Source organism: Aquarana catesbeiana, linkage group LG02, assembly GCF_042186555.1.
Source record: "Aquarana catesbeiana isolate 2022-GZ linkage group LG02, ASM4218655v1, whole genome shotgun sequence".
NCBI lineage: Eukaryota > Metazoa > Chordata > Amphibia > Anura > Ranidae > Aquarana > Aquarana catesbeiana.
In genome coordinates this window covers 342,451,203-342,477,856 of record NC_133325.1, presented here as the reverse complement: position 1 = coordinate 342,477,856, position 26,654 = coordinate 342,451,203, and the positions used below count along the sequence as shown (strand labels likewise).

Sequence of the window (26,654 nt, the reverse complement as noted above, 5' to 3'; positions counted from 1 at the left end):
AGCATTATTTTGCCAGTCAAAAATAAGTATAAACGCCCTTCATTTAAATGGGCTCTTTCCCCTGTGCCAAGGGCTTCTGACTCTAAGCAATGGCGATGGCCTCCGCCGTCAGACTCTAGAGGAAGACCTCAGGGTCAGACCCAGGCTCAAAAGAAGTCCTGGGGTTGAAAACCTACAAAGCAGAATCCTAAAGCCTCATCATGAAGAGGCAAACCCCCGCACCAAGGTGGGGGGGAAGACTTCTGCAGTTTTCAGAAGTCTGGCAAGAGGAAATTCAGGACAGATGGGTCACCTCCACGGTAACGCTGGGGTACAAGCTGGAATTTTGGGACTTTTTGCCGTCTAGTTTCCTGAGGTCAAGCGTTCCCAAAGATCCAGAGAAAAGACAATCTCTGTTTCAGGCACTAGACCGATTAATATCTCAAGGGGTGATCAAACAGATTCCCACAAAAGAGCAAGGTTTGGGGTTTTATTCAAATCTTTCTATGGTACCAAAACCAAATGGAGATGTCAGACCCATTCTAGATCTAAAAAATCTAAATCAGTTCCTGAAGATCTGCTCCTTTCTCATGGAGACAGTCAGGGCAGTAGTTAATATCCTTCTAGGAGGAGAACTTCTGGTATCTATCGACATCAGGGATGCGTATCTGCATGTTCCTATATTTCCCGCTCACCAAAAGTTTCTGCATTTCGAGTTAGAACAGCAGCATTTCCAGTTTTTAGCCTGCCCTTCAGGCTAGCCACAGCACCCCGGGTGTTCAAAAAAGTGCTGGCCCCACCTCTAGCCAGGTTAAGGGCACAGGGCATAACAGTCATAGCATACCTAGATGATCTATCGCTAATAGACCAGTCAGTGGCTCGTTTGGAGCAAAGCGTACGCATTACAACCAGGTACCTGGAAAGTTTGGGTAGGATTCTCAACCTAGAGAAATTTTCCTTAATACCGCTAAAAAGACTGGAGTATTTGGGTCTGATCATAGACACAGCCCAGGAAAAGGTGATCAACTCCATAAGAGAGCTGGTGCGGATGGTCAGGTCAAAAGGCGATCCCTCCATTCGCCTTTGTATGAGGTTGCTAGGAACCATGGTGGCTTCATTCGAAGCAGTTCCCTATGCCCAGTTCCATTCAAGACTGTTGCAAAATAGTATCCTGTCTGCTTGGAACAAAACAATTCAAGCTTTAAACTTGCCAATGCTGTTGCCTCCAAGGGTGTCCCAAAGCCTCAGTTGGTAGTTATTAACTCAGAATCTGCTGAAAGGTAAATCCTTTAGACCAGTTATTTGGAAACTGGTAACGACAGATGCCAGCCTTTTAGGCTGCGGAGCAGTACTAGAAAAGACAACTGTCCAGGGACAGTGGTCAAGAGCCGAAAGAACCTTGCCCATCAATATCCTAGCGATTCGGCCAGTGCGTCTGGCTCTAAAGGCCTGGACTTTCAGGTTACGGGATTGTCCTTTCAGGATCCAATCCGACAATGCCACAGCTGTGGCCTATATCAATCACCAATGGGGCACCAAGAGTCTCTCAGCGCAGAGAGAGGTGAACCATATTCTAACTTGGGCAGAAAGGAATGTTCCGTGCCTACCCTGTTTCCCCGAAAATAAGACCTAGCGTGATTGTCAGTGATGGCTGCAATATAAGCCCTATCCCTCAAATAAGCCCTACCCTGTTTCCCCAAAAATAAGCCCTACCCTGAAAATAAGACCTACAAGGACTTTAACTGGGGCTTATTTGGGGGGTAGGGCTTACATTGCAGCCATCACTGACAATCACGCTAGGTCTTATTTTCGGGGAAACAGGGTATCAGCAGTCTTCGTTCTGGGAGTAGAGAATTGGCAGGCGGACTATTTGAGTAGCCAGCAGTTATTCCCAGGGGAATGGTCTCTTCACCCCGACATATTTCGGGCTTTTTGCCAAAGATGGGGGACTCCAGATGTATATCTTCTAGTGTCCAGGTTCAACATGAAGTTAGTCAACTTTGTGGCCAGAACAAGGGATCCATTCACATGCGGAAAGGATACGTTGGTGACCCCGTGGGATCAGTTCTCACTCATCTATGCATCCCCCCTATTCAGTTGCTGCCTCAACTTCTTTGCAGGATCAAGCTAGTAAGAAATCCAGTAATTCTGGTAGCACCAGCATGGCTCAGAAAGTCATGGTATGCAGAAATCGTAAAGATAGCAGTGTAGGGCCCATGGTCTCTCCCAACACTACGGCCAGATCTGCTCTCACAGGGACCGATATTCCATCCTACCTTACGGTCTCTAAATTTAATGGCTTGGCTACTGAAACACACATTCTGTAGAAACGTGGGCTTTCCGGGTCAGTTATCTCAACCCTGATTAATGCAAGGAAGCCAGCTTCCAGAACTATATATTATAGGGTCTGGAGGGCTTATGTTTCTGGTGTGAATCCAAGGGTTGGCACCCTCAGAGATATATCATAGGTAGAATTCTTGCCTTTCTACAATTAGGGGTAGAAATGAAATTGGCCTTGAGTACTATTAAAGACCAAGTCTCAGCTTTATTGGTCTTATTTCAAAGACCACTTGCTAAACATTCTTTATGCAAGGGCTGATCCGGCTTAATCCGTCAATCAAACCTCCCTTAAGCCCTTGGGACTTGAACTTAGTTTTGTCTGTGTTACAAAAACAGCCATTTGAACCAATACAACATATTCCCCTAGTCCTTCTGACAAGGAAGTTGGTATTTTTGGTTGCTATATCCTCAGCAAGGAGGGTTTCTGAGTTGGCTGCTCTTTCTTGTAAAGAGCCATATTTGATTTTTCATGAGGACAGAGTGGTGTTACGTCCTCATCCAGACTTTTTGCCAAAAGTGATTTCAGGTTTTCACCTGAACCAAGATATTGTCTTGGTCCAGGGAAGAAAAGTCACTACATTGTCTTGATGTGGTGAGAGCAGTGAAAAATTATTTAAAGGCAATTGCTCAGATTCGTAAGACTGATGTCTTATTTATTCTGCCAGAGGGTCCTAAGAAAGGACAGGCAGCATCGAAATCCAGTGTCACTAAGTGGATTCAACAAGTTATAATTCAAACTTATAATTTAAGGCGCACTGTACCAGAGCGGTTAGTGCTTCTTGGGCAGTGGACACTTTTCATGTATTTATTTGTAAAAAATTTGAAAAGCCATTTATTATTTTCCTTCCACTTAACAATTATGTGCCACTTTGTGTTGGTCTATCACATAAAATCCCAATAAAATACATTTACATTTTTGGTTGTAGCATGACAAAAAGTGGAGAAATTTCACTTTTGCGGAATGGATGCGTTGGTGACCCTGTGGGATCAGTTCTCACTGATCTATGCATTCCCCCCTCTTCAGTTGCTGCCTCGACTTCTTTGCAGGATCAAGCTGGAAAGAAAACCGGTAATTCTGGTAGCACCAGCATGGCCCAGAAAGTCATGGTATGCAGAAATCATAAAGATAGCAGTGGAGGGCCCATGGTCCCTCCCACTACGGCCAGATCTGCTCTCACCGGGACTGATATTCCATCCTACTGTACCTTACGGTCTTTAAATTTAATGGCTTGGCTATTGAAACCCACATTCTGAAGAAACATGGGCTTTCCGGGTCAGTTATCTCTACCCTGATTCTTTAGTTTGAGCCCTTGGGACTTGAACTTAGTTTTGTCTGTGTTACAAAAACAGCCATGTGAACCGATACAACATATTCCCCTAGACCTTCTGACAAGGAAGTTGGTATTTTTGGTTGCTATATCAGTGAAAATCTATTTAAAGGCAACTCCTCAAATTCGTAAGACTGATGTCTTATTTATTCTGCCAGAGGGTCCTAAGAAAGGACAGGCAGCATCGATATCCACTGTCGCTAAGTGGATTCGGCAAGTTATAATTCAAACTAATAATTTAAGGGGTAAGATCCCCCCTTTTCAAGTTAAAGCGCACTCTACCAGGGTGGTTAGTGCTTCTTGGGCAGTGCGTCATCAGGCCTACATGGCTCAGATCTGTAAGGCCGCAACTTGGTCTTCAGTGCATACATTCACAAAATTTTTGTATGAGGATATCGCCTTCGGGCACAGTGTGCTGCAGGCAGCAGTATAGGTCCTCAAGTCTGGGGGTACCCTCCGGGTTGAGTCTCCCTCCCCTCAAGTAGCATTGCTATGGGACGTCCCATTAATTCGTTACTTAAGGCTCTGTGTCCCATGATGTACGATAAAGAAAATAGGATTTTTATAACAGGTTACCTGTAAAATCCTTTTCTTGGAGTACATCATGGGACACAGAGGTCCCTCCCCTCTTTTGGGATTTAAGTATATTGCTTTGCTACAAAAACTGATGTGCTCCTGGAAGGAGGAGGGGTTATATAGGGAGTGAACTTCCTGGATTGGGTATACCAGTGTCCATCACCTGAAGGTGGCCTATAACCCATTAAGTAATTACTTAAGGCTCTGTGTCCCATGATGTACTCCAGGAAAAGGATTTTACAGGTAAGCTGTTATAAACATCCTATTTTTGGTCTGCGGCAGAAAATTAATACTGCACATCACCCTGAACAGACCATCCCCACCGTGAAACATGGTGGTGGCAGCATCGTGGTGTGGGGATGCTTTTCTTCAGCAGGGACAGGGAAGCTGGTCAGAGTTGATGGGAAGATGTACGGGGCCAAATACAGGGCAATTTTAGAAGAAAACCTGTTAATAGTCTGCAAATAACTTGAGACTGGGGCCAAGGTTCCCCTTCCAGCAGGACAACGACCCTAAACATACAGCTATCACTACAATGGAATGGTTTAGATCAAAGCATATTCATGTGTTAGAATGGCCCAGTCATAGTGCAGACCTAAATCCAATTGAGAATCTGTGACAAGACCTGAAAATTGCTGTTCACATGCAATCTGACAGCTTGAGCTATTTTGCAAAAAAAAAAAAAATTCACTCCCTAGATGTGCAAAGCTGATAGAGACCTATTCAGTTGCTGCCTCACAATTATGTGCCACTTGGTGTTGGTCTATCACATAAAATCCCAATAAAGTACATTTACGTTTTTGGTTGTAACATGACAAAAAGTGGAAAAATTTCACTTTTGCGGAACGGATGCGTTGGTGACCCCGTGGGATCAGTTCTCACTGATCTATGCATTCCCCCCTCTTCAGTTGCTGCCTCGACTTCTTTGCAGGATCAAGCTGGAAAGAAAACCGGTAATTCTGGTAGCACCAGCATGGCCCAGAAAGTCATGGTATGCAGAAATCATAAAGATAGCAGTGGAGGGCCCATGGTCCCTCCCACTACGGCCAGATCTGCTCTCACCGGGACTGATATTCCATCCTACTGTACCTTACGGTCTTTAAATTTAATGGCTTGGCTATTGAAACCCACATTCTGAAGAAACATGGGCTTTCCGGGTCAGTTATCTCTACCCTGATTCTTTAGTTTGAGCCCTTGGGACTTGAACTTAGTTTTGTCTGTGTTACAAAAACAGCCATGTGAACCGATACAACATATTCCCCTAGACCTTCTGACAAGGAAGTTGGTATTTTTGGTTGCTATATCAGTGAAAATCTATTTAAAGGCAACTCCTCAAATTCGTAAGACTGATGTCTTATTTATTCTGCCAGAGGGTCCTAAGAAAGGACAGGCAGCATCGATATCCACTGTCGCTAAGTGGATTCGGCAAGTTATAATTCAAACTAATAATTTAAGGGGTAAGATCCCCCCTTTTCAAGTTAAAGCGCACTCTACCAGGGTGGTTAGTGCTTCTTGGGCAGTGCGTCATCAGGCCTACATGGCTCAGATCTGTAAGGCCGCAACTTGGTCTTCAGTGCATACATTCACAAAATTTTTGTATGAGGATATCGCCTTCGGGCACAGTGTGCTGCAGGCAGCAGTATAGGTCCTCAAGTCTGGGGGTACCCTCCGGGTTGAGTCTCCCTCCCCTCAAGTAGCATTGCTATGGGACGTCCCATTAATTCGTTACTTAAGGCTCTGTGTCCCATGATGTACGATAAAGAAAATAGGATTTTTATAACAGGTTACCTGTAAAATCCTTTTCTTGGAGTACATCATGGGACACAGAGGTCCCTCCCCTCTTTTGGGATTTAAGTATATTGCTTTGCTACAAAAACTGATGTGCTCCTGGAAGGAGGAGGGGTTATATAGGGAGTGAACTTCCTGGATTGGGTATACCAGTGTCCATCACCTGAAGGTGGCCTATAACCCATTAAGTAATTACTTAAGGCTCTGTGTCCCATGATGTACTCCAGGAAAAGGATTTTACAGGTAAGCTGTTATAAACATCCTATTTTTGGTCTGCGGCAGAAAATTAATACTGCACATCACCCTGAACAGACCATCCCCACCGTGAAACATGGTGGTGGCAGCATCGTGGTGTGGGGATGCTTTTCTTCAGCAGGGACAGGGAAGCTGGTCAGAGTTGATGGGAAGATGTACGGGGCCAAATACAGGGCAATTTTAGAAGAAAACCTGTTAATAGTCTGCAAATAACTTGAGACTGGGGCCAAGGTTCCCCTTCCAGCAGGACAACGACCCTAAACATACAGCTATCACTACAATGGAATGGTTTAGATCAAAGCATATTCATGTGTTAGAATGGCCCAGTCATAGTGCAGACCTAAATCCAATTGAGAATCTGTGACAAGACCTGAAAATTGCTGTTCACATGCAATCTGACAGCTTGAGCTATTTTGCAAAAAAAAAAAAAATTCACTCCCTAGATGTGCAAAGCTGATAGAGACATACCCAAAAAGACTTGCAGCTGTAATTGCAGTGAAAGGTGGTTCTACAAAGTATTGACTCAGGGGGACTGAATACAAATCCACACCACACTTTTCATGTATTTATTTGTAAAAAATTTGGAAAGCCATTTATCATTTTCCTTCCACTTCACAATTATGTACCACTTTGTGTTGGTCTATCACATAAAATCCCAATCAAATACATTTACAATTTTGGTTGTAACATGACAAAAAGTGGAGAAATTTCAAGGGGTATGAATACTTTTTCAAGGCACTGTATGTGTGTATATATATATATATATATATATATACACACAGTATATTTATATATAAAGTTATTCCAATTAAAAGGGAACAAATAACACATATTAGGTAGGTGCCCAATTTGGCTGCAATGGTGTAAATATACTTTAGGCCAACTTTGTCCACATTCTATATCAAAAGTTTAAAGCTACGTTTCAAAAATGTAATATTTGTCTGAACAAGCAAATATTGTTCTTTTTGATTCACTCATAACTGAAAAAAGAAGAACATGTCTACTTTATCATCACAGTCTGAGTCAGAGCTGACAGATAATGGCAGCTAAAGCAAGCAGTGCATAGTGCCTCTGATAAAAAAACAGCACAATCTGTATTTGTTATATAATCGTATTATTATCTAAGCAGGAACATTTGCATTACTGTAAGATAATATGAAGGTACTGTTTCTCAGTTGCAAAAGCAATTTATGGATATAATTTCCTGCCAGTATCTTAATAAGCCCTGCAGGCTTTTGTAGACTGTGGTTCTGTTTCTTAAAGTTGATCTAAATCAATAAACTGTCATACAATATTTAACCTGTAGCTTCAAAAGTCACTTTTAATCTGCTTAAAGTGGATGAAAAGCCTAATTATAATGCCCCGTACACACAGTCGGACTTTGTTCGGACATTCCGACAACAAAATCCTAGGATTTTTTCCGACGGATGTTGGCTCAAACTTGTCTTGCATACACACGGTCACACAAAGTTGTTGGAAAATCCGATCGTTCTAAACGCAGTGACGTAAAATACGTACGTCGGGACTATAAACGGGGCAGTAGCCAATAGCTTTCATCTCTTTATTTATTCTGAGCATGCGTGGCACTTTGTTCAATCGGATTTGTGTACACACGATCGGAAATTCCGACAACGGATTTTGCTGTCGGAAAATTTTATATCCTGCTCTCAAACTTTGTGTGTCGGAAAATCCGATGGAAAATGTCCGATGGAGTCCACACACAGTTGGAATTTCCGACAACACGCTCCGATTGGACATTTTCCATCGGAAAATCCAACCGTGTGTACGGGGCTATTCCTAAAATTCAGTTTGGCAAAAGGTATGTCCCACAAGCCATACTTCAATGCAGACCTGCATGTAGTGAGGTGAATGGTAGTGTCAGCCTGGCCTCCCACCAGGCCACATCCCCAATGTGTTTTGCTCCGCCCCTCAGAGCTTAATCACGGGGAAGGAAACTCCAAGCAGAAAGGGATGGTTAAATGCATCAGTGGCTGACACTCAATGGGAAAATTGATGTCAGGTCTGTATGGGACTAGTCATAAGAATTCATGTACCATGCACACATGGACCACAGAAGATGTGGTAGCCAGCACCTTGAGAGATGTATCAAAAAACAAAAATAAGTAATTTAATGTTAAGCCTAAAATGCAAAAATCTAATCATAAAAGTTGAAACTTTATTTTAATCCTAAATAAAAACAAATGAAAAAATAAAAATGAGAGAAAAAATGATTATATATTATACAGTATATTATACAGTACATACCAGTGGTGTTTAGCCACATGTGTATTGGTAGATTGGATACGTACAGACTGGGGGACACCATGTTACCTATGGTGCGTGTCTTCCTGGCCAAGTACCTAACACCACAACCTAATACCACCCTATAGTTGTCATCACTATATAGGATGGGGGGTATCTAGTAGAGTTGGGCAAACAGTTCAGGCTGAGCAAAAGCTCGGCCCGAACATTGCCTCTTCGCCCATTTGGCGAACACCTAAATTTGCAGGGCGTTTGGCAGGTGTTTGCCCCACTGAACACCCTGTAATGTATTGCATGCTGCACAGTGCATTCTAAGCACTGATCGGGCAAAGCTTAGACCAATAGGCTCACAGTGATTAGCTGGTTGTTAAGGAGCGGGACAGAGAAGCTGGCTGCACGTCCTTAACAACCGATGAGTCCTTAGCTGTCAATGGACTTCCCCGCTGACATCTGAATAAAGAAAAAAAAACATTGCCAGCAATAGAAAAGTGGGGAAAAAACCGACGTGGGGGTCCCCCCAAAAATCCATACCAGGCTCTTATCCAAGCATGTCTAGCAGCATTGGGGTTGCTGGTTCAATTCCACAACATGCTAATGCTTGTGTTGAAGTTTATATGTTCTCCCTGTGTGGGTTTCTCACCACAAACCAAAGACATGCTGGCATTTTATTTGTCTCCTGTCAAAATAGTCTCTAATGTAATAAAGTTAGTTTTGGACTTTAGATTGGAAGCTCATTGCAGCCAGGGACTGATGTTAATGTTTGTTAGCACTAATCATGCCCAGGGACTTGGACATTTAAAATTATAGAGTTTAAACTGCACAGGCACATATGCTTAGAAAATTGTTGCTTTGTTTATGTGCATGCAAATGGACTTTAATCTTTAGCCTGTAGTTGGATATTTGATGCACATAGCCAAGGGCTAACACAGTTGCAAATAGTATTATGTGTTCCTGCCCATCAGGCGCAATCACTTTAGACATACACAAAGAGACAGATTGAAAGATACTGGTGGGCGTGTACTTCTATTGGGCGTGTGTCAGTGTTCTAACAATACAACCTATCTTATATAAAGGGCTGCGGTGGGGGGGGGGGTTCATTTGGCCTGAGAAGGCCAGGTTTTTTGCTGTGATTTGGGTGGGAGGAGAAGGAATGATATTGTGCATATTGAAAAACGCCCAACTAGGGCTGTTTGTTTGCTGAAATTCGTGTGCATTTTTTCCATCAAAAGTGGATTTATGTGGCCATGCTATCAATGTGTGTGTATTCCTGTCTGAACAAGCATTCATGGTTTGGGAGCATGTGCTGACCTTCTTTGATCTCATTGCTTAATCGTGTATACAGAAATGCAGCTTCCAGCAGAACATGGTCCCCTATGTATGTGTGTGGATTGTGGGGTGGTGGTGAGTATGAATATGAATATGTGCCTTTTTTAATATGTTGGAATGCTTTGTAAGAATAATGACTTAAGAATGTTTCTATAATCTTGCAGCTAAAAATGTGATGTGTTGCCCGTTATACACTGAAAGTAAAGCTGTGTCCACTCTAAGGTTTAGACAAATTTTTGATTGTACGCTCCTATGACCAGGGCCTTTAAAACCCAATTGCTAACTGTTTTGCTAAATGTAGCACCATATATCCTGTAGAATATTTATTTTTTTATTCTAGGAAATTTACAGAATTTTGTTTCTGCTGGCAAAATAAAAGTACATTATTGATCTTGTTTGTTGTTTCTCTTTTCTTTCTTCTTTTTAATTAGTTTTGGGGTTGGTGGTTTTGGGGAATTGCAATATCTTGCTTATACCCATAGAAATTATAAGATATAATTGTGCACCAAAAAACAATCTCTTTATCACACCTGTGAGGAAATGATAAAGGTGTTTAGGTGCAGTCTTTGTATATAACAGCTGTGGAGAATTGCAGTTAATGCATTCAGCTGGTGGATAGGCAGTGTTGTATGTGCCAGCCCTGGTTCACATTGGTGCGATTTGACATGTCATATTGCATGCCAAATCAACAGCAATTGCATCGTCATTATCTGTGCTGCAATTTCCAAAAGTAGTTTCTGTACTACTCTTGGCGACTTTGGGGTGCGATTTCCATTGACATCTGTACAGAAACCTGCACAGATGACTCTGAAATTCCCCCTTGCAGTCGGAAATGAAATCATGTGAGTTCAGCTGAACTCGCACAATTTCCTCCTGCTGTCAGTGTGAACCAGGGCTAAAACTAGGCCTTTGTCTTTGTAATTCACCTGCTGCAATCCCAGGGCCACCATTTTCCTTATCAAACTCCCTTAAGTTTGCCTTCAAATATCGTTATGTGTAGAAATACAGATTTGCATATCTGCAAATAAATGAAAATAAATTCTAATCGTGGTTGCGATCAAAAGAGCATGGTTTCACCTTCTGACCCGGAAATGAGTTATTGTAATCACCCGGAAGTTCCTGTGCTGGTCAGGATCTCCATCTAGGTGGACATGGCAAGGTCCCTCTTTAGCAATGAGGAGGTGCTGCTCCTTTGCCGGGTAAGTGTAGGATATGTACTTGTGCTTACTGGATGTGGGGGGTGGATGTGGTAGTTAGATTTGGTGTGGGTGGGGTTCATTGATTTGTTTGGCATCACCACACATTTGCTTCCGGCCCATGTGAACACATCACTTCCTGCATTTGTTCTGCTATTGTAAATCAGTAAGGACTATGCAAATATAAACGAGAGCTCCTTTTATTAAAATAATATATATATATGGCTTGTTTCACAGTTGGGTGACTTTTCCAGCACATTTGGACCTCTGAGTTGTATGACAAGTTGTGCCATGATTCTTAATGATAACCATTCATATCTGTGCTGCTTCAAGTTGCAACAACTTCAAAGTAGTCTCTGTACTGCTTTGGTGTGACTTTTATGCGACTTTAGGTACATAGGTCGCTATATTACACAGGCATTCCCAGAAGTTGGGCCAAGTTGCAGCGGCAAAGTGGCAGCTAAATAGTGTGACTTTCAGGTCACAGCAGTGTGAATGAGATTCATGGATAACGTCTTTGAATTTGGCCCTATTGTCACTTGTGCATCCTGAAACTGGGGCAAAGTCATCCCTGCACTACCTTGGTTTGACTTTGATACGATTTGAGGTCTATACACCACAAGATTACACAGGGATTGCTTCAAGTCACGGCAAAGCTGTGCAACTTTAAGGTCGTACAAGTGCAAATAGGGCCTAATTCAAAGGTGTTATCAATTAATCTCATTAGGTTACTTTCATATGTGGGTGACTTTTCATGCAGCTTTGGACCTCAGAGTCGCATGAAAAGTTGCCCACAATGATTTCCATTCATATCTATGCAACTTCACCCACGTTTACATAGCTCTGAATTGACATGTCAAATTGCAGGCCAGATTGGATACTATTGATGCCAATGGAACTGTCCGAATTGGTGCGATGCCGCACAGATTCCAAAAAGTAGTTCCTTCACTACTTTGGGTGACTTCAGGGGGCGATTTCTTACCTCCCAACTTTTTGAGATGGGTATAAGGGACACATATTAGCAAAAGTATGTAGGCATAGGACCCCCTAAAACATCTCCTTAAGGGAGAATTATTCCAAATATATATATATATATATATATATATATATATATATATATATATATATATATATATGTACAGTTGTGTTCATAAGTTTACATACCCTGGCAGAATTTATGATTTCTTGGCCATTTTTCAGAGAATATGAATGATAACACAAAAACTTTTCTTTCACTCATGGTTAGTGTTTGGTTGAAGCCATTTATTATGTCACTTGAAGTTATTTGTGTGTTTTTCTTTGCATCCTGAACAAGTTTCCTGGCAGTTGTGGCTGAAATTTTAGTTGGTCTACCTGACCGTAATTTGGTTTCAACAGAACCCCTCATTTTCCACTTCTTGATTAGAGTGGCTGATTAGCATTCTCAATTCCTTGGATATCTTTTTATATCCCTTTCCAGTTCAACCACCTTTTCCCACAGATCCTTTGACAATTCTTTTGCTTTCCCCATGACTCAGAATCCAGAAACAGCAGTGCAGCACTGGATGAGAGATGCAAAAGTTTTTCAGGAGTTCAGAAACTCATTGACCTTTTATAAACACACACTAATTACAAGCAAGCAGATAACAGGTGAGGATGGTTACCTTTAATAGCCATTCAAACCCCTTTGTGTCAAGTTGTGTGCATGCTATCAGGCCAAAATCACCAGGGTATGTAAACTTTTGATCAGGGTCATTTGGGTTGCTTTTGTTGTGATTATGATTTAGAAAGAGTAAACACAGTTGACTGATAATAAATGGCTTCAGCCAAACACTAACCATGAGTGAAAGAAATGTTTTTGTGTTATTCATATATATATATTAATCAGTTAAATCCTCAAGTGCTTTTTTTTTTTTTTTACCAATAATATTGCTTTAGATTGGCTTTGGAAATTTCAAAACAAAGCAATTTAGAAATGAGATGAAAGGTTTAGTGCTGGGAAACCCTTTTTAAAAGATAAAAAGTGCATTTTATATACAACTATATAGATCAGGACAAAACGAGGGACAAATGAGAAGGAAAGAGGGAGCGAGGGACTTTGTTCCAAATCAGGGACAGTTGGGACCTATGCGATTTCACTAGACATCTGTGCAGGAAAGTGCACTGATGTCTCTGAAATTGCTCACAAAGTTGGGCTGAGTCCCTGTACTACTTTGGTCTGACTTTGGTGCAAGTTGAGGTCCATAGACCTCAAGTTTACACAAGCATTCCCTGAAATTGCTGCAAAATTGCCGACACAAAATCACAGGAAAATTCTTTGACTTTGCCTGCAACTCCTGCACTCCTGAAATGGTATCCCCTACTGAAAGCTTGCATTGTACTCAGCAGCATATGCTGAAAAGAGGCGAACGCCTATTAGCCAGTGCCACATCAGCATGAACATGGTTGTTACTATAATATAGTATACTGTAATAAAAGTATTATGTGTAATTGTGCTCAGCCCAATAGGCTAGTGGTCAGTGCTTATACCTTGAAAAATTCAGGCGTTGAAATCCCACAGAGGGATCCTAAAAGATTGGTGGAAAAAGGAGAATCGCTATTAGCCTATTAGCCAAAGCAGCATATGCTGACCATAGGCCAATGCACCTTAGTTTGGCTGATTCTATTATATTAACTCTTCAAATGCATGCAATGGTATGTAATTATTCAATAATATTATGGTGTGGAATTCCAAACATCGCACATGGGCAGTTTACATTTTTTTGTTTGTTTATTTTAATTTGCTTGTGCACTGAAAAAATAAACATATTTAGCAGATTGGCTGGGATTTGAGCTCATGCCTTGAGCACTGTGGAGACATCTGAGCAGACCACCAAGCCATTGTGCTAAGTACGCTAAGCCCTCCATAATAGTGTAGTATGATTAAATGAACATAAATAATTACCACTTTATATTCACCTGAATAAAAAAGAAAAAAAACAAGAAAAAGACAACATACAACATATAGGTAACCTAAATGTTCAATACATGAAAGTTTACAGAATAGCGGACATTACCCTGTAATAATCATTCATAACTGCATTCGTTAGCAAAACAGGGAAAAAAATTGTAATATTAATTGCATGGGCGCTATTATATGCAATAGTGCCCAGTCCTTCCCATTGCTATAGTAAATGACCCCCTATGTTTATTTTAATCTCTCAGAGCTGAGCAATGTTGTGATAAACTTTGCCTGCTTTTTTTTTTTTGACAGCTCTGAGCAGAGAACTGCTCTGCACTTGTTACATGAATCTTGGAAATGCAGTATTAAGATCATGAGAGGGGCTGAATCAAGATCACAATTTTTTAATGATTAATCATGCAGCTCTACTACATATCATCTTGAAAACTACACACATTTTGAAAATCAAGCTCTGTAAGCGGAAGTAAACAGTGGAAAGCAAAGGCGCGGGATAAAAATTATTGTGAATCAGTGTTCAAAAAATGTTTTTCTAAAGTAATGCGACAAGCAAAATTGTAAAATCGATTAAAGTCGAAAAAAAACCAAAGACGGTGGTTGGTGCAAAATTTAGTCCACGAGATAGGACATTCAATGCTTCTTGTTCTCGATCAGAAAAGTTCCAAATGTTTGAAACATGAGAAAAAGCAATTGGGCTAAACAGACAGCATTTCTTACCTCTTGCCTTTCGTCTTTGTGAGCTATTGTGACCCCCTTTACCTTTGGGGGTTCCTGACTTTTTTGATTGTAAGTCGCCATCATCAGAAAAGGCATCCCTAAGTTTCCGTGTTTGTTGTGATAGTGTTTGTTGTGTGCAATGTATCAGCTATATTTGCTTTTGTGGAGATAATTTAGCATTTTATCTTTTGTTTCTCAAATATACATGATCATATACATGATTTAGTAAAATTAATGTAATTCACATGGGCTTTACATAAACTTTAAAATAATACTTTCCATATCTGTATTTTATGTGTTTTATATGTTCTTTCATTATCACATGAAACTTAACCCCACACAAACTTACTTGATATTTAATTGGATAACTTGTTTTTTTTTCTTGCATTAAAGGGCTTTTTATACACTGACATTTAGTCAGCTAAACTACTTAATATCATCTTTGTAAAACTTTATATGGGTGAATTGTTGTCTATTGCCAGTCTTTATTGCTTTTATTGTTTCTGCTTGATGCATTGTAAACAGCAAGCCTTAACACACTACATATCTCAACTATAGGCGAAAGCAAAGGTTTGACCTAGATTTACTGCTTTCTGCAAAAACTTAATGGTATAAACTTGCAAATACGTTCCTAATATTTTATTTCACAATACAAAAAAATACATTTTTCAAACCACTGAGTTTTCAGAACATGGTGATTACACAAAAAAAGTCTGAGGTAGATGTTCACAACAACTTTGCAATAATTAAAGACATATCATAGGGATTAAAGACTTAATAAACATTCCTACCTGCACATTGTGCTTTTCACCTACGTATGTTGCATTGATCATGTAGTTTTATGGTGTCTTTTTTTGCCCTAAAGGCACAGCCTATAGTAGAGTAAATCTTTTCATGCCTGTGTTAGCAGGTTCTGTTTGTATTCAAACATGCAACATGCAATATGGCACTGCATAGATGAATGCATGACCTCTAAGAACTTCCTGTGAAGAAACTACATATCCCACAATCCTAGGTCTCTCGGTCTAGTGTTCTGCAGGTCAAAACTAGTAATTAGATCTTAAACAGGTGCAAGCAGGCAAAAATGAAGGGAAGAGATGTGTTTTCATCACATTAGCACTCCCAGATGTGGGATTAAATACACAGGAAACGGCAAAGCTATGATTGTATGCTGCATGACCTAGAAGAAGAAGTTACCCGTTCCTTTGTTGAGTTGAGAAAACCTAGGTGAATACATGGACATAGGGGAATCAATCAGCCATGACACTACAAACAGCAACCACAACATGTGAGCCCACCATTACAAGGTAAGGTAAACAAACAACATAGGGAATATAACTACACTAATACTTCATTGTCACGGAACGTCCCACACTCCGCTTGAGTGCTTCCGTCATATACCACTTCCTCCCAGTCTGTATACAGATATCCCAATCTCTCTGAGCACAAACAAGGCGACACTTGCTTGTTGCTACCAAGAACTCACTTTATTCAGAACCAGAATACAGTCTTATATACACAGGAGAAGATTACTCTAACAATACAAACGTAACCTAATTAACATGAGCTAATTATCTAATCCTTTATACAGCCTAGGTGACTGAGACATGACCTTTCGCCCAGACTTGTGGTCACCGAGCTTCACACAGTTATCAACACAATAGCAGTCGTCCCGTCTCCTACATTGTATAGAGGACAATGTCATTAGCTCATTCAATTAACATAAACACAGGTTGATGACACCAGCATCTCCTCACAGGATGTGTCCCAACAGAATGAATCAGTCTTATCAGCAGGGGGCTGCTGGAGGAACCCCCCTCCCTCTTCAGGGACACAGATCCACAGCAAGGAGTCCCCAACAGAATCAAACAACAAACAATATATACATATATACACGACTGAGTCCGATTAATACAGTTCAAACTGGACCTCCAATGCACCCCACAGAGAGCACCGTTCCATTGAAAATCCAAGGCCCATAATCAAAAGGCAACAGGCTTGCATACAGTCCTCTCCAACAGCCTCTGTCCCGGTTAGGTCTGTGACATTTCTCCCCTTTCGGCAGGAGACTAACACAGGAGGAGACCCCAGACGGGTTGACTCTGAAGTTAGTCCATAGTTCCAGTCCTCTACTGCCTGTACCCACACAGTACCCCAAACAAATTGCTCCAAACAGAGTATTACTCACCCAGCCAACCTCTGCCTCTCTCAGAGAACATATCTGCCGCTGGGGAGAGGCCTGGACTGGCCCTTCTCCCTGGAATCCTTTCTGCCGCTGGAGAGAGGACAGGGTGTCTGGGCTCACTCTGTCATGCTGTTGGGGATCGGGGCCCACTGCCCAGCATCCCTGGGGTATACAGGTGGAGACTGAAGTCCCATCCACCTTCACAGGAAATCCATCCTCTGTTAGTTGAGGGCAGAGTCCAGCAGTCCTCGGCCCTGTTGCCAGCCCTTCTGCTGGAAACCCCACACCATCTGTTCCGGCTAACTGTTGGAGAGGGAGGCCGACTGCCCCGCCTCCCTGGAACTCTGTAGTTGTTGCCGGTGCTGGGCAGAGGTTGGTAGCACTCTGCCCTGTTGCCAGCACTTCTGCTGGGGACTCCGCATCCTCTGCTCTGGCTAACTGTTGGGGCAGGAGGCTGGCTTCCTCCACTCCCAAACTGTGTAGCTGCCATTGGGGAGGTGAGCCAGCTGCTTCCTTTTCCATTCCCTCATCTGGCTGCTGGGACGACATGTCGATGGTACTGTCTCCCAGGTACACGGATCTTTGCTGGGGAGGAAAGCCCACTTCCTCCACCCTGGCCAACTGTTGGGGAGGGACAACACACACCTCCTCTCCCTTCTCCCCCTGTATCTGCTGCTGGGAAGTGATTGCCATCTTCTCAGCCTGAGCCTCCACAATTGCTGCAGGTGTGGGGAAGAGGTCTTGGACCCTCTGTCCGGTTGCCAGCACTTCTGCTGGGGGTTTGCCAGGTGGTTCCTCCTCTACAGAAACGTCTATTAAATCCCCAGTCTCTGGAATTGGTAAAAGTGTGGGACAGAGGTCTTGGACCCTCTGTTCAGTTACCAGATCTTCAGCTGGAGAAGTTTGTTTTAACTCCATAGATGCTGCTGGCAGAAAATCACATGTCCCTGTCAGTGTTGTGGGAGAAAGGCCGACTACCTCTTCTCTCAGGAAGGCTGAAGCCACTGTTGGTGCTGGGCAGAACACAGTGAACTTTGGCCCTGATAGCAGCTCTTCTGCTGGAGGCTCATCAGGTTGTTCTTCCTCAGCAGAAAAGTCTATCAAATCCCATGTCTCTGCAACTGATGTCTGGGGATAGAGGTTCACCATCTCCTGTCCATGGAACCCAGAAGATGCTATCATTTCTGGGCAGAGGTTAGCAGAGCTCTGCCCTGTTGTCAGCACTTCAGGTTTGGGGATGGCAATCTCCGGATTTTCCACTGCCGATTCTCTGGCATGCTGCTGAACTTGTTCTAGCAGTTTCCTGTATGCCCTTTCCAGAGGCTGTTCCTTCCTTAGCAAATGGTCCAGATCAGGTTTGAGCTCTGAGACCCCTGCAAGACCGAGCATAGACTCTCTATAGTCTCTCAGGTCCTCAAGGTCAGGTTCCACTTCATCGCCAAACATAAAAAGATCTGTAAGGCTCTCCCACAGCAATCCAGGGCCGCCAAAGTCATATCCCTCCGGAGAGCATTCTGTTGTCTCCCCTAAATATCCCTCCTCTGCGTGCCATTGCAGAGCCCGATAACAATTGTCCAGCTCTATCTCCTGCTGGACCAACCTGTCCAACTCAGTCACCCATTGCTCCTGGGGCTGCTCTCCCAGGAATGCCATCCGCAATGCCCGTTGGTCACTGGCCCGTTGCTCTTGGGTTGGAAAGCACTTGCCCTGTTTTATACCAGCGAGACGGAGGGCTGCAATCCAGAGCTCCACCCGAATTTGCTGCCTAAGCTCCAGGTATTCATCCTCAGACACAGTCCTGGTGTATGTTGAAAGGATGATCCGCAGCAGCCCCAGGAATTCTGATGCCAGGTCCATATCTCCGCTGGGGTGACTGAAGTCTGCTATGCTGATCTTGGATCCAGTTGGAGGTTTGGATGTTCCAGACTTCAGGAAGCTTTCCCGCTGCTTGCCACCAATGTCACGGAACGTCCCACACTCCGCTTGAGTGCTTCCGTCATATACCACTTCCTCCCAGTCTGTATACAGATATCCCAACCTCTCTGAGCACAAACAAGGCGACACTTGCTTGTTGCTACCAAGAACTCACTTTATTCAGAACCAGAATACAGTCTTATATACACAGGAGAAGATTACTCTAACAATACAAACGTAACCTAATTAACATGAGCTAATTATCTAATCCTTTATACAGCCTAGGTGACTGAGACATGACCTTTCGCCCAGACTTGTGGTCACCGAGCTTCACACAGTTATCAACACAATAGCAGTCGTCCCGTCTCCTACATTGTATAGAGGACAGTGTCATTAGCTCATTCAATTAACATAAACACAGGTTGATGACACCAGCATCTCCTCACAGGATGTGTCCCAACAGAATGAATCAATCTTATCAGCAGGGGGCTGCTGGAGAAACCCCCCCTCCCTCTTCAGGGACACAGATCCACAGCAAGGAGTCCCCAACAGAATCAAACAACAAACAATATATACATATATACATGACTGAGTCCGATTAATACAGTTTAAACTGGACCTCCAATGCACCCCACAAAGAGCACCGTTCCATTGAAAATCCAGGGCCCATAATCAAAAGGCAACAGGCTTGCATACAGTCCTCTCCAACAGCCTCTGTCCCGGCTAGGTCTGTGACATTTCTCCCCTTTCGGCAGGAGATTAACACAGGAGGAGACCCCAGACGGGTTGACTCCGAAGTTAGTCCATAGTTCCAGTCCTCTACTGCCTGTACCCACACAGTACCCCTAACAAATTGTTCCAAACAGAGTATTACTCACCCAGCCAACCTCTGCCTCTCTCAGAGAACATATCTGCCGCTGGGGAGAGGCCTGGACTGGCTCTTCTCCCTGGAATCCTTTCTGCCGCTGGAGAGAAGACAGGGTGTCTGGGCTCACTCTGTCATGCTGTTGGGGATCGGGGCCCAGTGCCCAGCATCCCTGGGGTATACAGGTGGAGACTGAAGTCCCATCCACCTTCACAGGAAATCCATCCTCTGTTAGTTGAGGGCAGAGTCCAGCAGTCCTCGGCCCTGTTGCCAGCCCTTCTGCTGGAAACCCCACACCATCTGTTCCGGCTAACTGTTGGGGAGGGAGGCCGACTGCCCCGCCTCCCTGGAACTCTGTAGTTGTTGCCGGTGCTGGGCAGAGGTTGGTAGCACTCTGCCCTGTTGCCAGCACTTCTGCTGGGGACTCCGCATCCTCTGCTCCGGCTAACTGTTGGGGCAGGAGGCTGGCTTCCTCCACTCCCAAACTGTGTAGCTGCCATTGGGGAGGTGAGCCGGCTGCTTCCTTTTCCATTCCCTTATCTGGCTGCTGGGACAATATGTCGATGGTACTGTCTCCCAGGTACACGGATCTTTGCTGGGGAGGAAAGCCCACTTCCTCCACCCTGGCCAACTGTTGGGGAGGGACAACACACACCTTCTCTCCCTTCTCCCCCTGTATCTGCTGCTGGGAAGTGATTGCCATCTTCTCAGCCTGAGCCTCCACAATTGCTGCAGGTGTGGGGCAGAGGTCTTGGACCCTCTGTCCGGTTGCCAGCACTTCTGCTGGGGGTTTGCCAGGTGGGTCCTTTCGCCCAGACTTGTGGTCACCGAGCTTCACACAGCTTCACACAGTTATCAACACAATAGCAGTCGTCCCGTCTCCTACATTGTATAGAGGACAATGTCATTAGCTCATTCAATTAACATAAACACAGGTTGATGACACCAACATCTCCTCACAGGATGTGTCCCAACAGAATGAATCAGTCTTATCAGCAGGGGGCTGCTGGAGGAACCCCCCCTCCCTCTTCAGGGACACAGATCCACAGCAAGGAGTCCCCAACAGAATCAAACAACAAACAATATATACATATATACACGACTGAGTCCGATTAATACAGTTCAAACTGGACCTCCAATGCACCCCACAAAGAGCACCGTTCCATTGAAAATCCAGGGCCCATAATCAAAAGGCAACAGGCTTGCATACAGTCCTCTCCAACAGCCTCTGTCCCGGCTAGGTCTGTGACATTCATTAATATAACCAAAAAATTGAAAGTGTGCAATGCCATTACGTAAAAATGTAAAATGTGCTTCATGAGGACAATAGGATTTCCCATAGTTTGCAACCATTGCAGTTTTGTTACAGATAAGCATGCCGACCTCACAAAAGTTCTACTATGCTTGCTTGTAGAAAATATCCCAGATGAGACTTACTGTGCATTCTGTTTAACTATAAAGATTTCCAAATTTAATAATGACACTATAGTCAATACTGAAAATAATAACTTCCTACAAATGTCACTTATTTCAGTGACAGAACATTTGTTTTACATCTCTAACTAAATCTATGAATAAATATTGCTCTGTATTTGCTGAGCTTTATTTAAATACAGTGTCATCATGGCAATTGTGTGCAGTCTACAAAAAATACTACTGCCTAGATACTTTTTAGAGCAAAGGTGTATATTCATTAAGGGTGATGGCACATATGATCCACCTGCCACAAATATTATTCTTAATTAGGCATGGCAAGAGGGGTGTGGCACTGGGTGGCCCTGCCCCCTCTGACACTACGAGGAAGCCATAGGGATGTCCCCGTGCGTCAGAGGGGGCTGGGTCACCCAGGTACATCATTGTGTGGCCCCGCTCTCAGTTATAAAAGAACTGTCACCTGAGAGGCCGGTCCTTATGGCGGGTGCCTCCCATGGAGGCAGATCATGGCGGCGTGCTTCTTTTTTTTTCTTTTTCGGTCCATCAGAGCAAGAGAAGAAGAAGATGAATGGACTTCGTGTGACACTTTTATCTTTTTATACTTGTTAATAAAGGACTTGTCCCAAGGCGTGTATTGTTGTTTTTTACCATTTTCACCCTTTTTTTTGTGAAATGGTAGGAGTACATTTGTATCCCATTACCATTTCACATAGGGGGAAAGGCCAGGATCTGGGGGTCCCCCTGTTAAAGGAGGCTTCCAGATTCCGATAAGCCCCCCCGCCCGCAGACCCCCACAACCACCGGGCAAGGGTTGTGGGGCCCTTGTCCCTATCAACATGGGGACAAGGTGCTTTGGGGGGCCGCTACCCCAAAGCACCCTCCCCATGTTGAGGGCATGGGGCCTGGTATGGGTCAGGAGGGGCGGCACGCTCTCGCCCCCCCTCTTTTCCTGCGGCCTGCCAGGTTGCGTGCTTGGATAAGGGTCTGGTATGGATTTTTGGGGGATCCCCACACCATTTTTTTTTAATTTTGGAGCTGGGTTTCCCTTAAAATCCATACCAGATCTGAAGAGTCTGGTATGAATTTTCAGGGGGACCCCCATGCATTTTTTTTTTTAATTTTGGTTCGGGGTTCCCCTAAATATTCATACCAGACCCAAAGAGCCTGGTAATGGACTGTGGGGCAATCCCATGCCGTTTTCTTCAATGACTTTTATGTATATTGCCAGGACCGACAATTCATTATAGCCGCGAGTACTTTTAAATTACTTTTTTTCCTTTAGAAATGTCATTTTGCTCTCGGACTGTTCTAAACACGGGAAACATGCGCCACTTTACAGGCATACTAAAGACACCCCCCAGGTACAAAATTTAAAGGAATATTTCACTTTACACAATACCATGCATATAAGCCTTTAAAATTAGCACTTTTGATTTCTCCCATTGACAATTCATTATAGCCGCAAGTACTTTTAAATTTAAAGGAATATTTCACTTTTATTGTTTCACTTAAGCATTAATAAAATCACTGCTCCCGAAAAAACGTGTTTTTAAAACTTTTTTTTGCATTGATACATGTCCCCTGGGGCAGGACCCGGGTCCTCAAACACTTTTTATGACAATAACTTGCATATAAGCCTTTAAAATTAGCACTTTTGATTATTCATGTTCGTATCCCATAGACTTTAACGGTGTTCGTGTGTTCGAACACATTTTTTGCATGTTCACATGTTCTGCTGCGAACCAAACCGGGGGGTGTTCGGCTCATCCCTACTCTTTAACCATGTGATTGGCTGTGCCCAATCACAAGCAGTCACATGTACTGTAAACATGGATATGCTGGTAATCGGCGCTCCTCGCCTCACACTGAGGAGAGGAGAGCTGATCAGCGGCATCTCCTCACAGAGGACATCTAGGGATGTAATCAGGGCACTGATCATCAGTGCCCTGATTACAATTAGGTGCCCACCGGTGCCAGCAATGCCAGCAATGCCACTGCCAGCAATCAGTGCCAACCAGTGCCCACAATTGGCACCAATCTGTGACCACATGTGCCACCAATCAGTGCCCACAAGAGCCAGCAATCAGTGGCCATCAGTGATGTCAGTCAGTATTGGCTATCAGTGCTGCCCATCAATGCCCATCACTGCTGCCCTTCAATGGTCATCACTGCTGCCCATCAAAGCCACCCATCAATGTCCATCAGTGCCCATCAGTGCCGCCCATCAGTACCGCCTATCCATGCCACCTATCTGTGCCCACCAGTGCCGCCTATCTATGCCCAGTGCCCGCAAGTGCCACCCATCAGTGCCGCCTATCAGTGCTCATCAGTGCCACATATTTTTTTCAAAATTTTGGACTTTTTTTTAGGAAAAAATAAAAAACACAGGAGTGATGAAATACCACCAAAAGAAAGCTCTATTTGTTGGAAGAAAATGATAAAAATTTCACATAGTTACAATGTAGCATGACCACGCAATTGTCATTCAAAGTGTGACAGCGTTGAAAGCTGAAAAATGGCTTGGGCAGGAAGGGGGTGTAAGTGCCCTGTATTGAGGTGGTTAAAGAGGTATTACTACTTGGAGCAGGAAAATTGATGGAATGTTGGGAGCTGACCATATTAACAAAGCATTTTGTGCTGATTATCTTTGATGTGAGGCATTGATTTCTGGTAAATGAGATAAATTGCACTTTGGGAGTGGCAATCACGAGCACTGCACAGTGGAAAATATCTTGTGGATGATCTGTGGATACTAATGGAGGAACTTTTAATACACATTTATGTGATGGACTTTCATTATTTGGACTAATCTAAATTTATTCTAAGTTCTTTACTTTATTTCACCTTTGGCAACTGTCATTTGTATGGATTAAGAACATTTATGGGATATTGCTGTTTTTGAGTACAGCGCCATGTTGGGTCTGTATATCTTAGTTTTTCAGACACTGTTTTATGTTTGTTATTTTAATTAAAAAAAATTAAGTTGTACTATCACTTACAGCACTATACAGAGAGCATGGGTGTCTGAGACCCATGGGCACACAAACAGTTCTGTTAAAAAAAGTGACTCCTTAAGATCTGATCTAAATTTTATTCTTATTATTTTTTTAAACTGTAACTCTAGACAGAAACAGTAAGAATGTTTGTGAATTTTTGCAATGGTTTGTGGCCAGTTCCTGTCCTGCGGCAACAGTATCTTTAGGTCAGGTAGTGAGGACATATTTTTAAAGGTAAGTAGGTAGCTAGAAGAGTGGATAAGCAGAAAGCCTATGGAACAATACTGTATTATCACATAAAAGAAACCCAGTGTAACAAACGTGTAACAACCATGTAATTAGATTACCTACCTTTTGTATTTGCCACGTCTGATAAACATATGCACTTCTCTGTGCCTGTATTGTCATTTTTGTTGTTATTGGATACATGACCAGACATACTTTGACCTCATATACAGTAAAAAATGTTTAATTTGCATTTGATTACATTTTTCCAAAAGCTGATGAGATTTTAAAATATACAGCAGTCTGTCCCCACCTTTTTTTTTTACAAATCTTAACTTGATTGGAAGGAAAGAAATAATATATAACTAGAAATAGAGACAGATAGATAGATAGATAGATAGATAGATAGATAGATAGATAGATAGATAGATAGATAGATAGATAGATAGATAGATAGATAGATAGATAGATAGATAGATAGATAGACTGACTTACTGGTTGAATGAAAACATTTTAATTTGAAGGAATGACAAAATGTATTACCACTTGTTGTGATGATTGGCCCAGCAGATACAACAGCATTTCCAGAGAGACCCTGGGGTGCTAATGTAGTCTTTGTATGTACATCTCTTCTTTCTCTGTTATGGCAGCTCTGTGGGGGTTAAATAGCATACACCATTAACATCACATTTTCTTCTTCTAATCGCAGTATTTTTACAGAAGGGTTTTTTGTCTTGCTGTTTCGAAATAGCAATCAATATGACTATGAATATAATAAAGTAACCAAAGTTTAAAATATATATAAATGTATTTATTTTTTTAAGAGGTAATATATTAACCACTTAAGGACCGGGCCTCTTTTTTAGATGTGTTGTTTACAAGTTAAAAACAGTTTTTTTTGCTAGAAAATTACTTAGAACCCCCAAACATTATACACTTTTTTTAACACCCTAGAGAATAAAATGGCAGTTGTTGCAATATTTTCTGTCACACCGTATTTGCGCAGCGGTCTTACAAGCGCACTTTTTTGGAAAAAATACACTTTTTTGAATTAAAAAATAAGACAACAGTAAAGTTAGCCCAATTTTTTTTATATCGTGAAAGATAATGTTACGCCGAGTAAAGTGATACCCAACATAACACGCTTCAAAATTGCACCCGCTCGTGGAATGGCGACAAACTTTTACCCTTAAAAATCTCCATAGGTGACATTTAAAAATTCTACAGGTTGCATGTTTTGCGTTACAGAGGAGGTCTAGGGCTAAAATTATTGCTCTCGATCTACCGATCGCGGCGATACCTCACATGTGTGGTTTGAACACCGTTTTCTTATGCGGGCGCTACTCACGTATGCATTTGCTTCTGCACGCGAGCTCGGCGTGACGGGGCACGTTTAAAAAAATTTTTTTCTTATTTATTTTACCTTTTATTTTTTTATTTTTACACTGTTTAAAAAAAAATTGTGTCACTTTTATTCCTATTACAAGGAATGTAAACATCCCTTGTAATAGAAAAAAGCATGACAGGACATCTTAAATATGAGACCTGGGGTCAAAAAGACCTCAGATCTCATATTTACACTAAAATGCAATAAAAAAAATTGTCATTTAAAAAAAGAAAAAAAAATGGCCTTTCAAGAGCTATGGGCGGAAGTGACGTTTTGACGTTGCTTCCGCCCTGCAGTGTCATGGAGATGGGTGGCCATCTTCCCCTCACTTGTCTCCATGCACAGCCACGGGAAGGATCCGATTGCCTCCGCCGCTGCCGGCGGCTCTGGTAAGCGGCGGAGGGCAGTGGATCGCGGCGGGAGGGGGGTCTCCTCTCCCGCCGCTGATAAAAGTGATCTTGCGGCGAATCTGCAGTAGAGACCACTTTTATCTCATACGATCGCTGGCTGAACACAGGGATACTGGGGTTATGGCAGCTAGCTGCTGCCATAACAACAATATCTGTCCTCAAAGTAAGGACGTACATATCGGCATGCGGTGGTCCAGAAGTGGTTAAAGTAATATTAAGGTTTTTTGATGTTTTAATTATAAATACGAAATAAAATAGATTTCAGGTGGGTTCAAACTTAATCCTCATGTGAAAAGCAAATGTTTTACCTGTACTAAATGGTATACCTGCCAGTGTACAGATAAAAAGTTATATAAGAAGTAGTGTACAGAAACACACTTCCATACCTGGCCAATTTTGGCATTCCTCTCCTATATATATATATATATTTATATGAGACCATAGGGAATAAAATGGCGGTAGTTGCAATTTTTTATGTCACACAGCATTTGTGCAGCAATTTTTCAAACACAATTTTTTAGGGAAAAAAATCA

At 42.6% G+C, this 26,654-nt stretch overlaps 1 protein-coding gene across 1 annotated transcript in view; it reads right to left on the bottom strand.

Annotated features, from left to right (window-relative positions):
* LOC141129908 (zona pellucida-like domain-containing protein 1) overlaps nucleotides 1-26,654 on the bottom strand; it is a 169,507-nt gene that overhangs the window by 40,923 nt on the left and 101,930 nt on the right. The window contains exon 8 of the mRNA XM_073617942.1: nucleotides 24,868-24,976. Within this exon, the coding sequence (XP_073474043.1) occupies nucleotides 24,868-24,976 (109 nt within the window). The remainder of the gene's footprint in view (nucleotides 1-24,867; nucleotides 24,977-26,654) is intronic.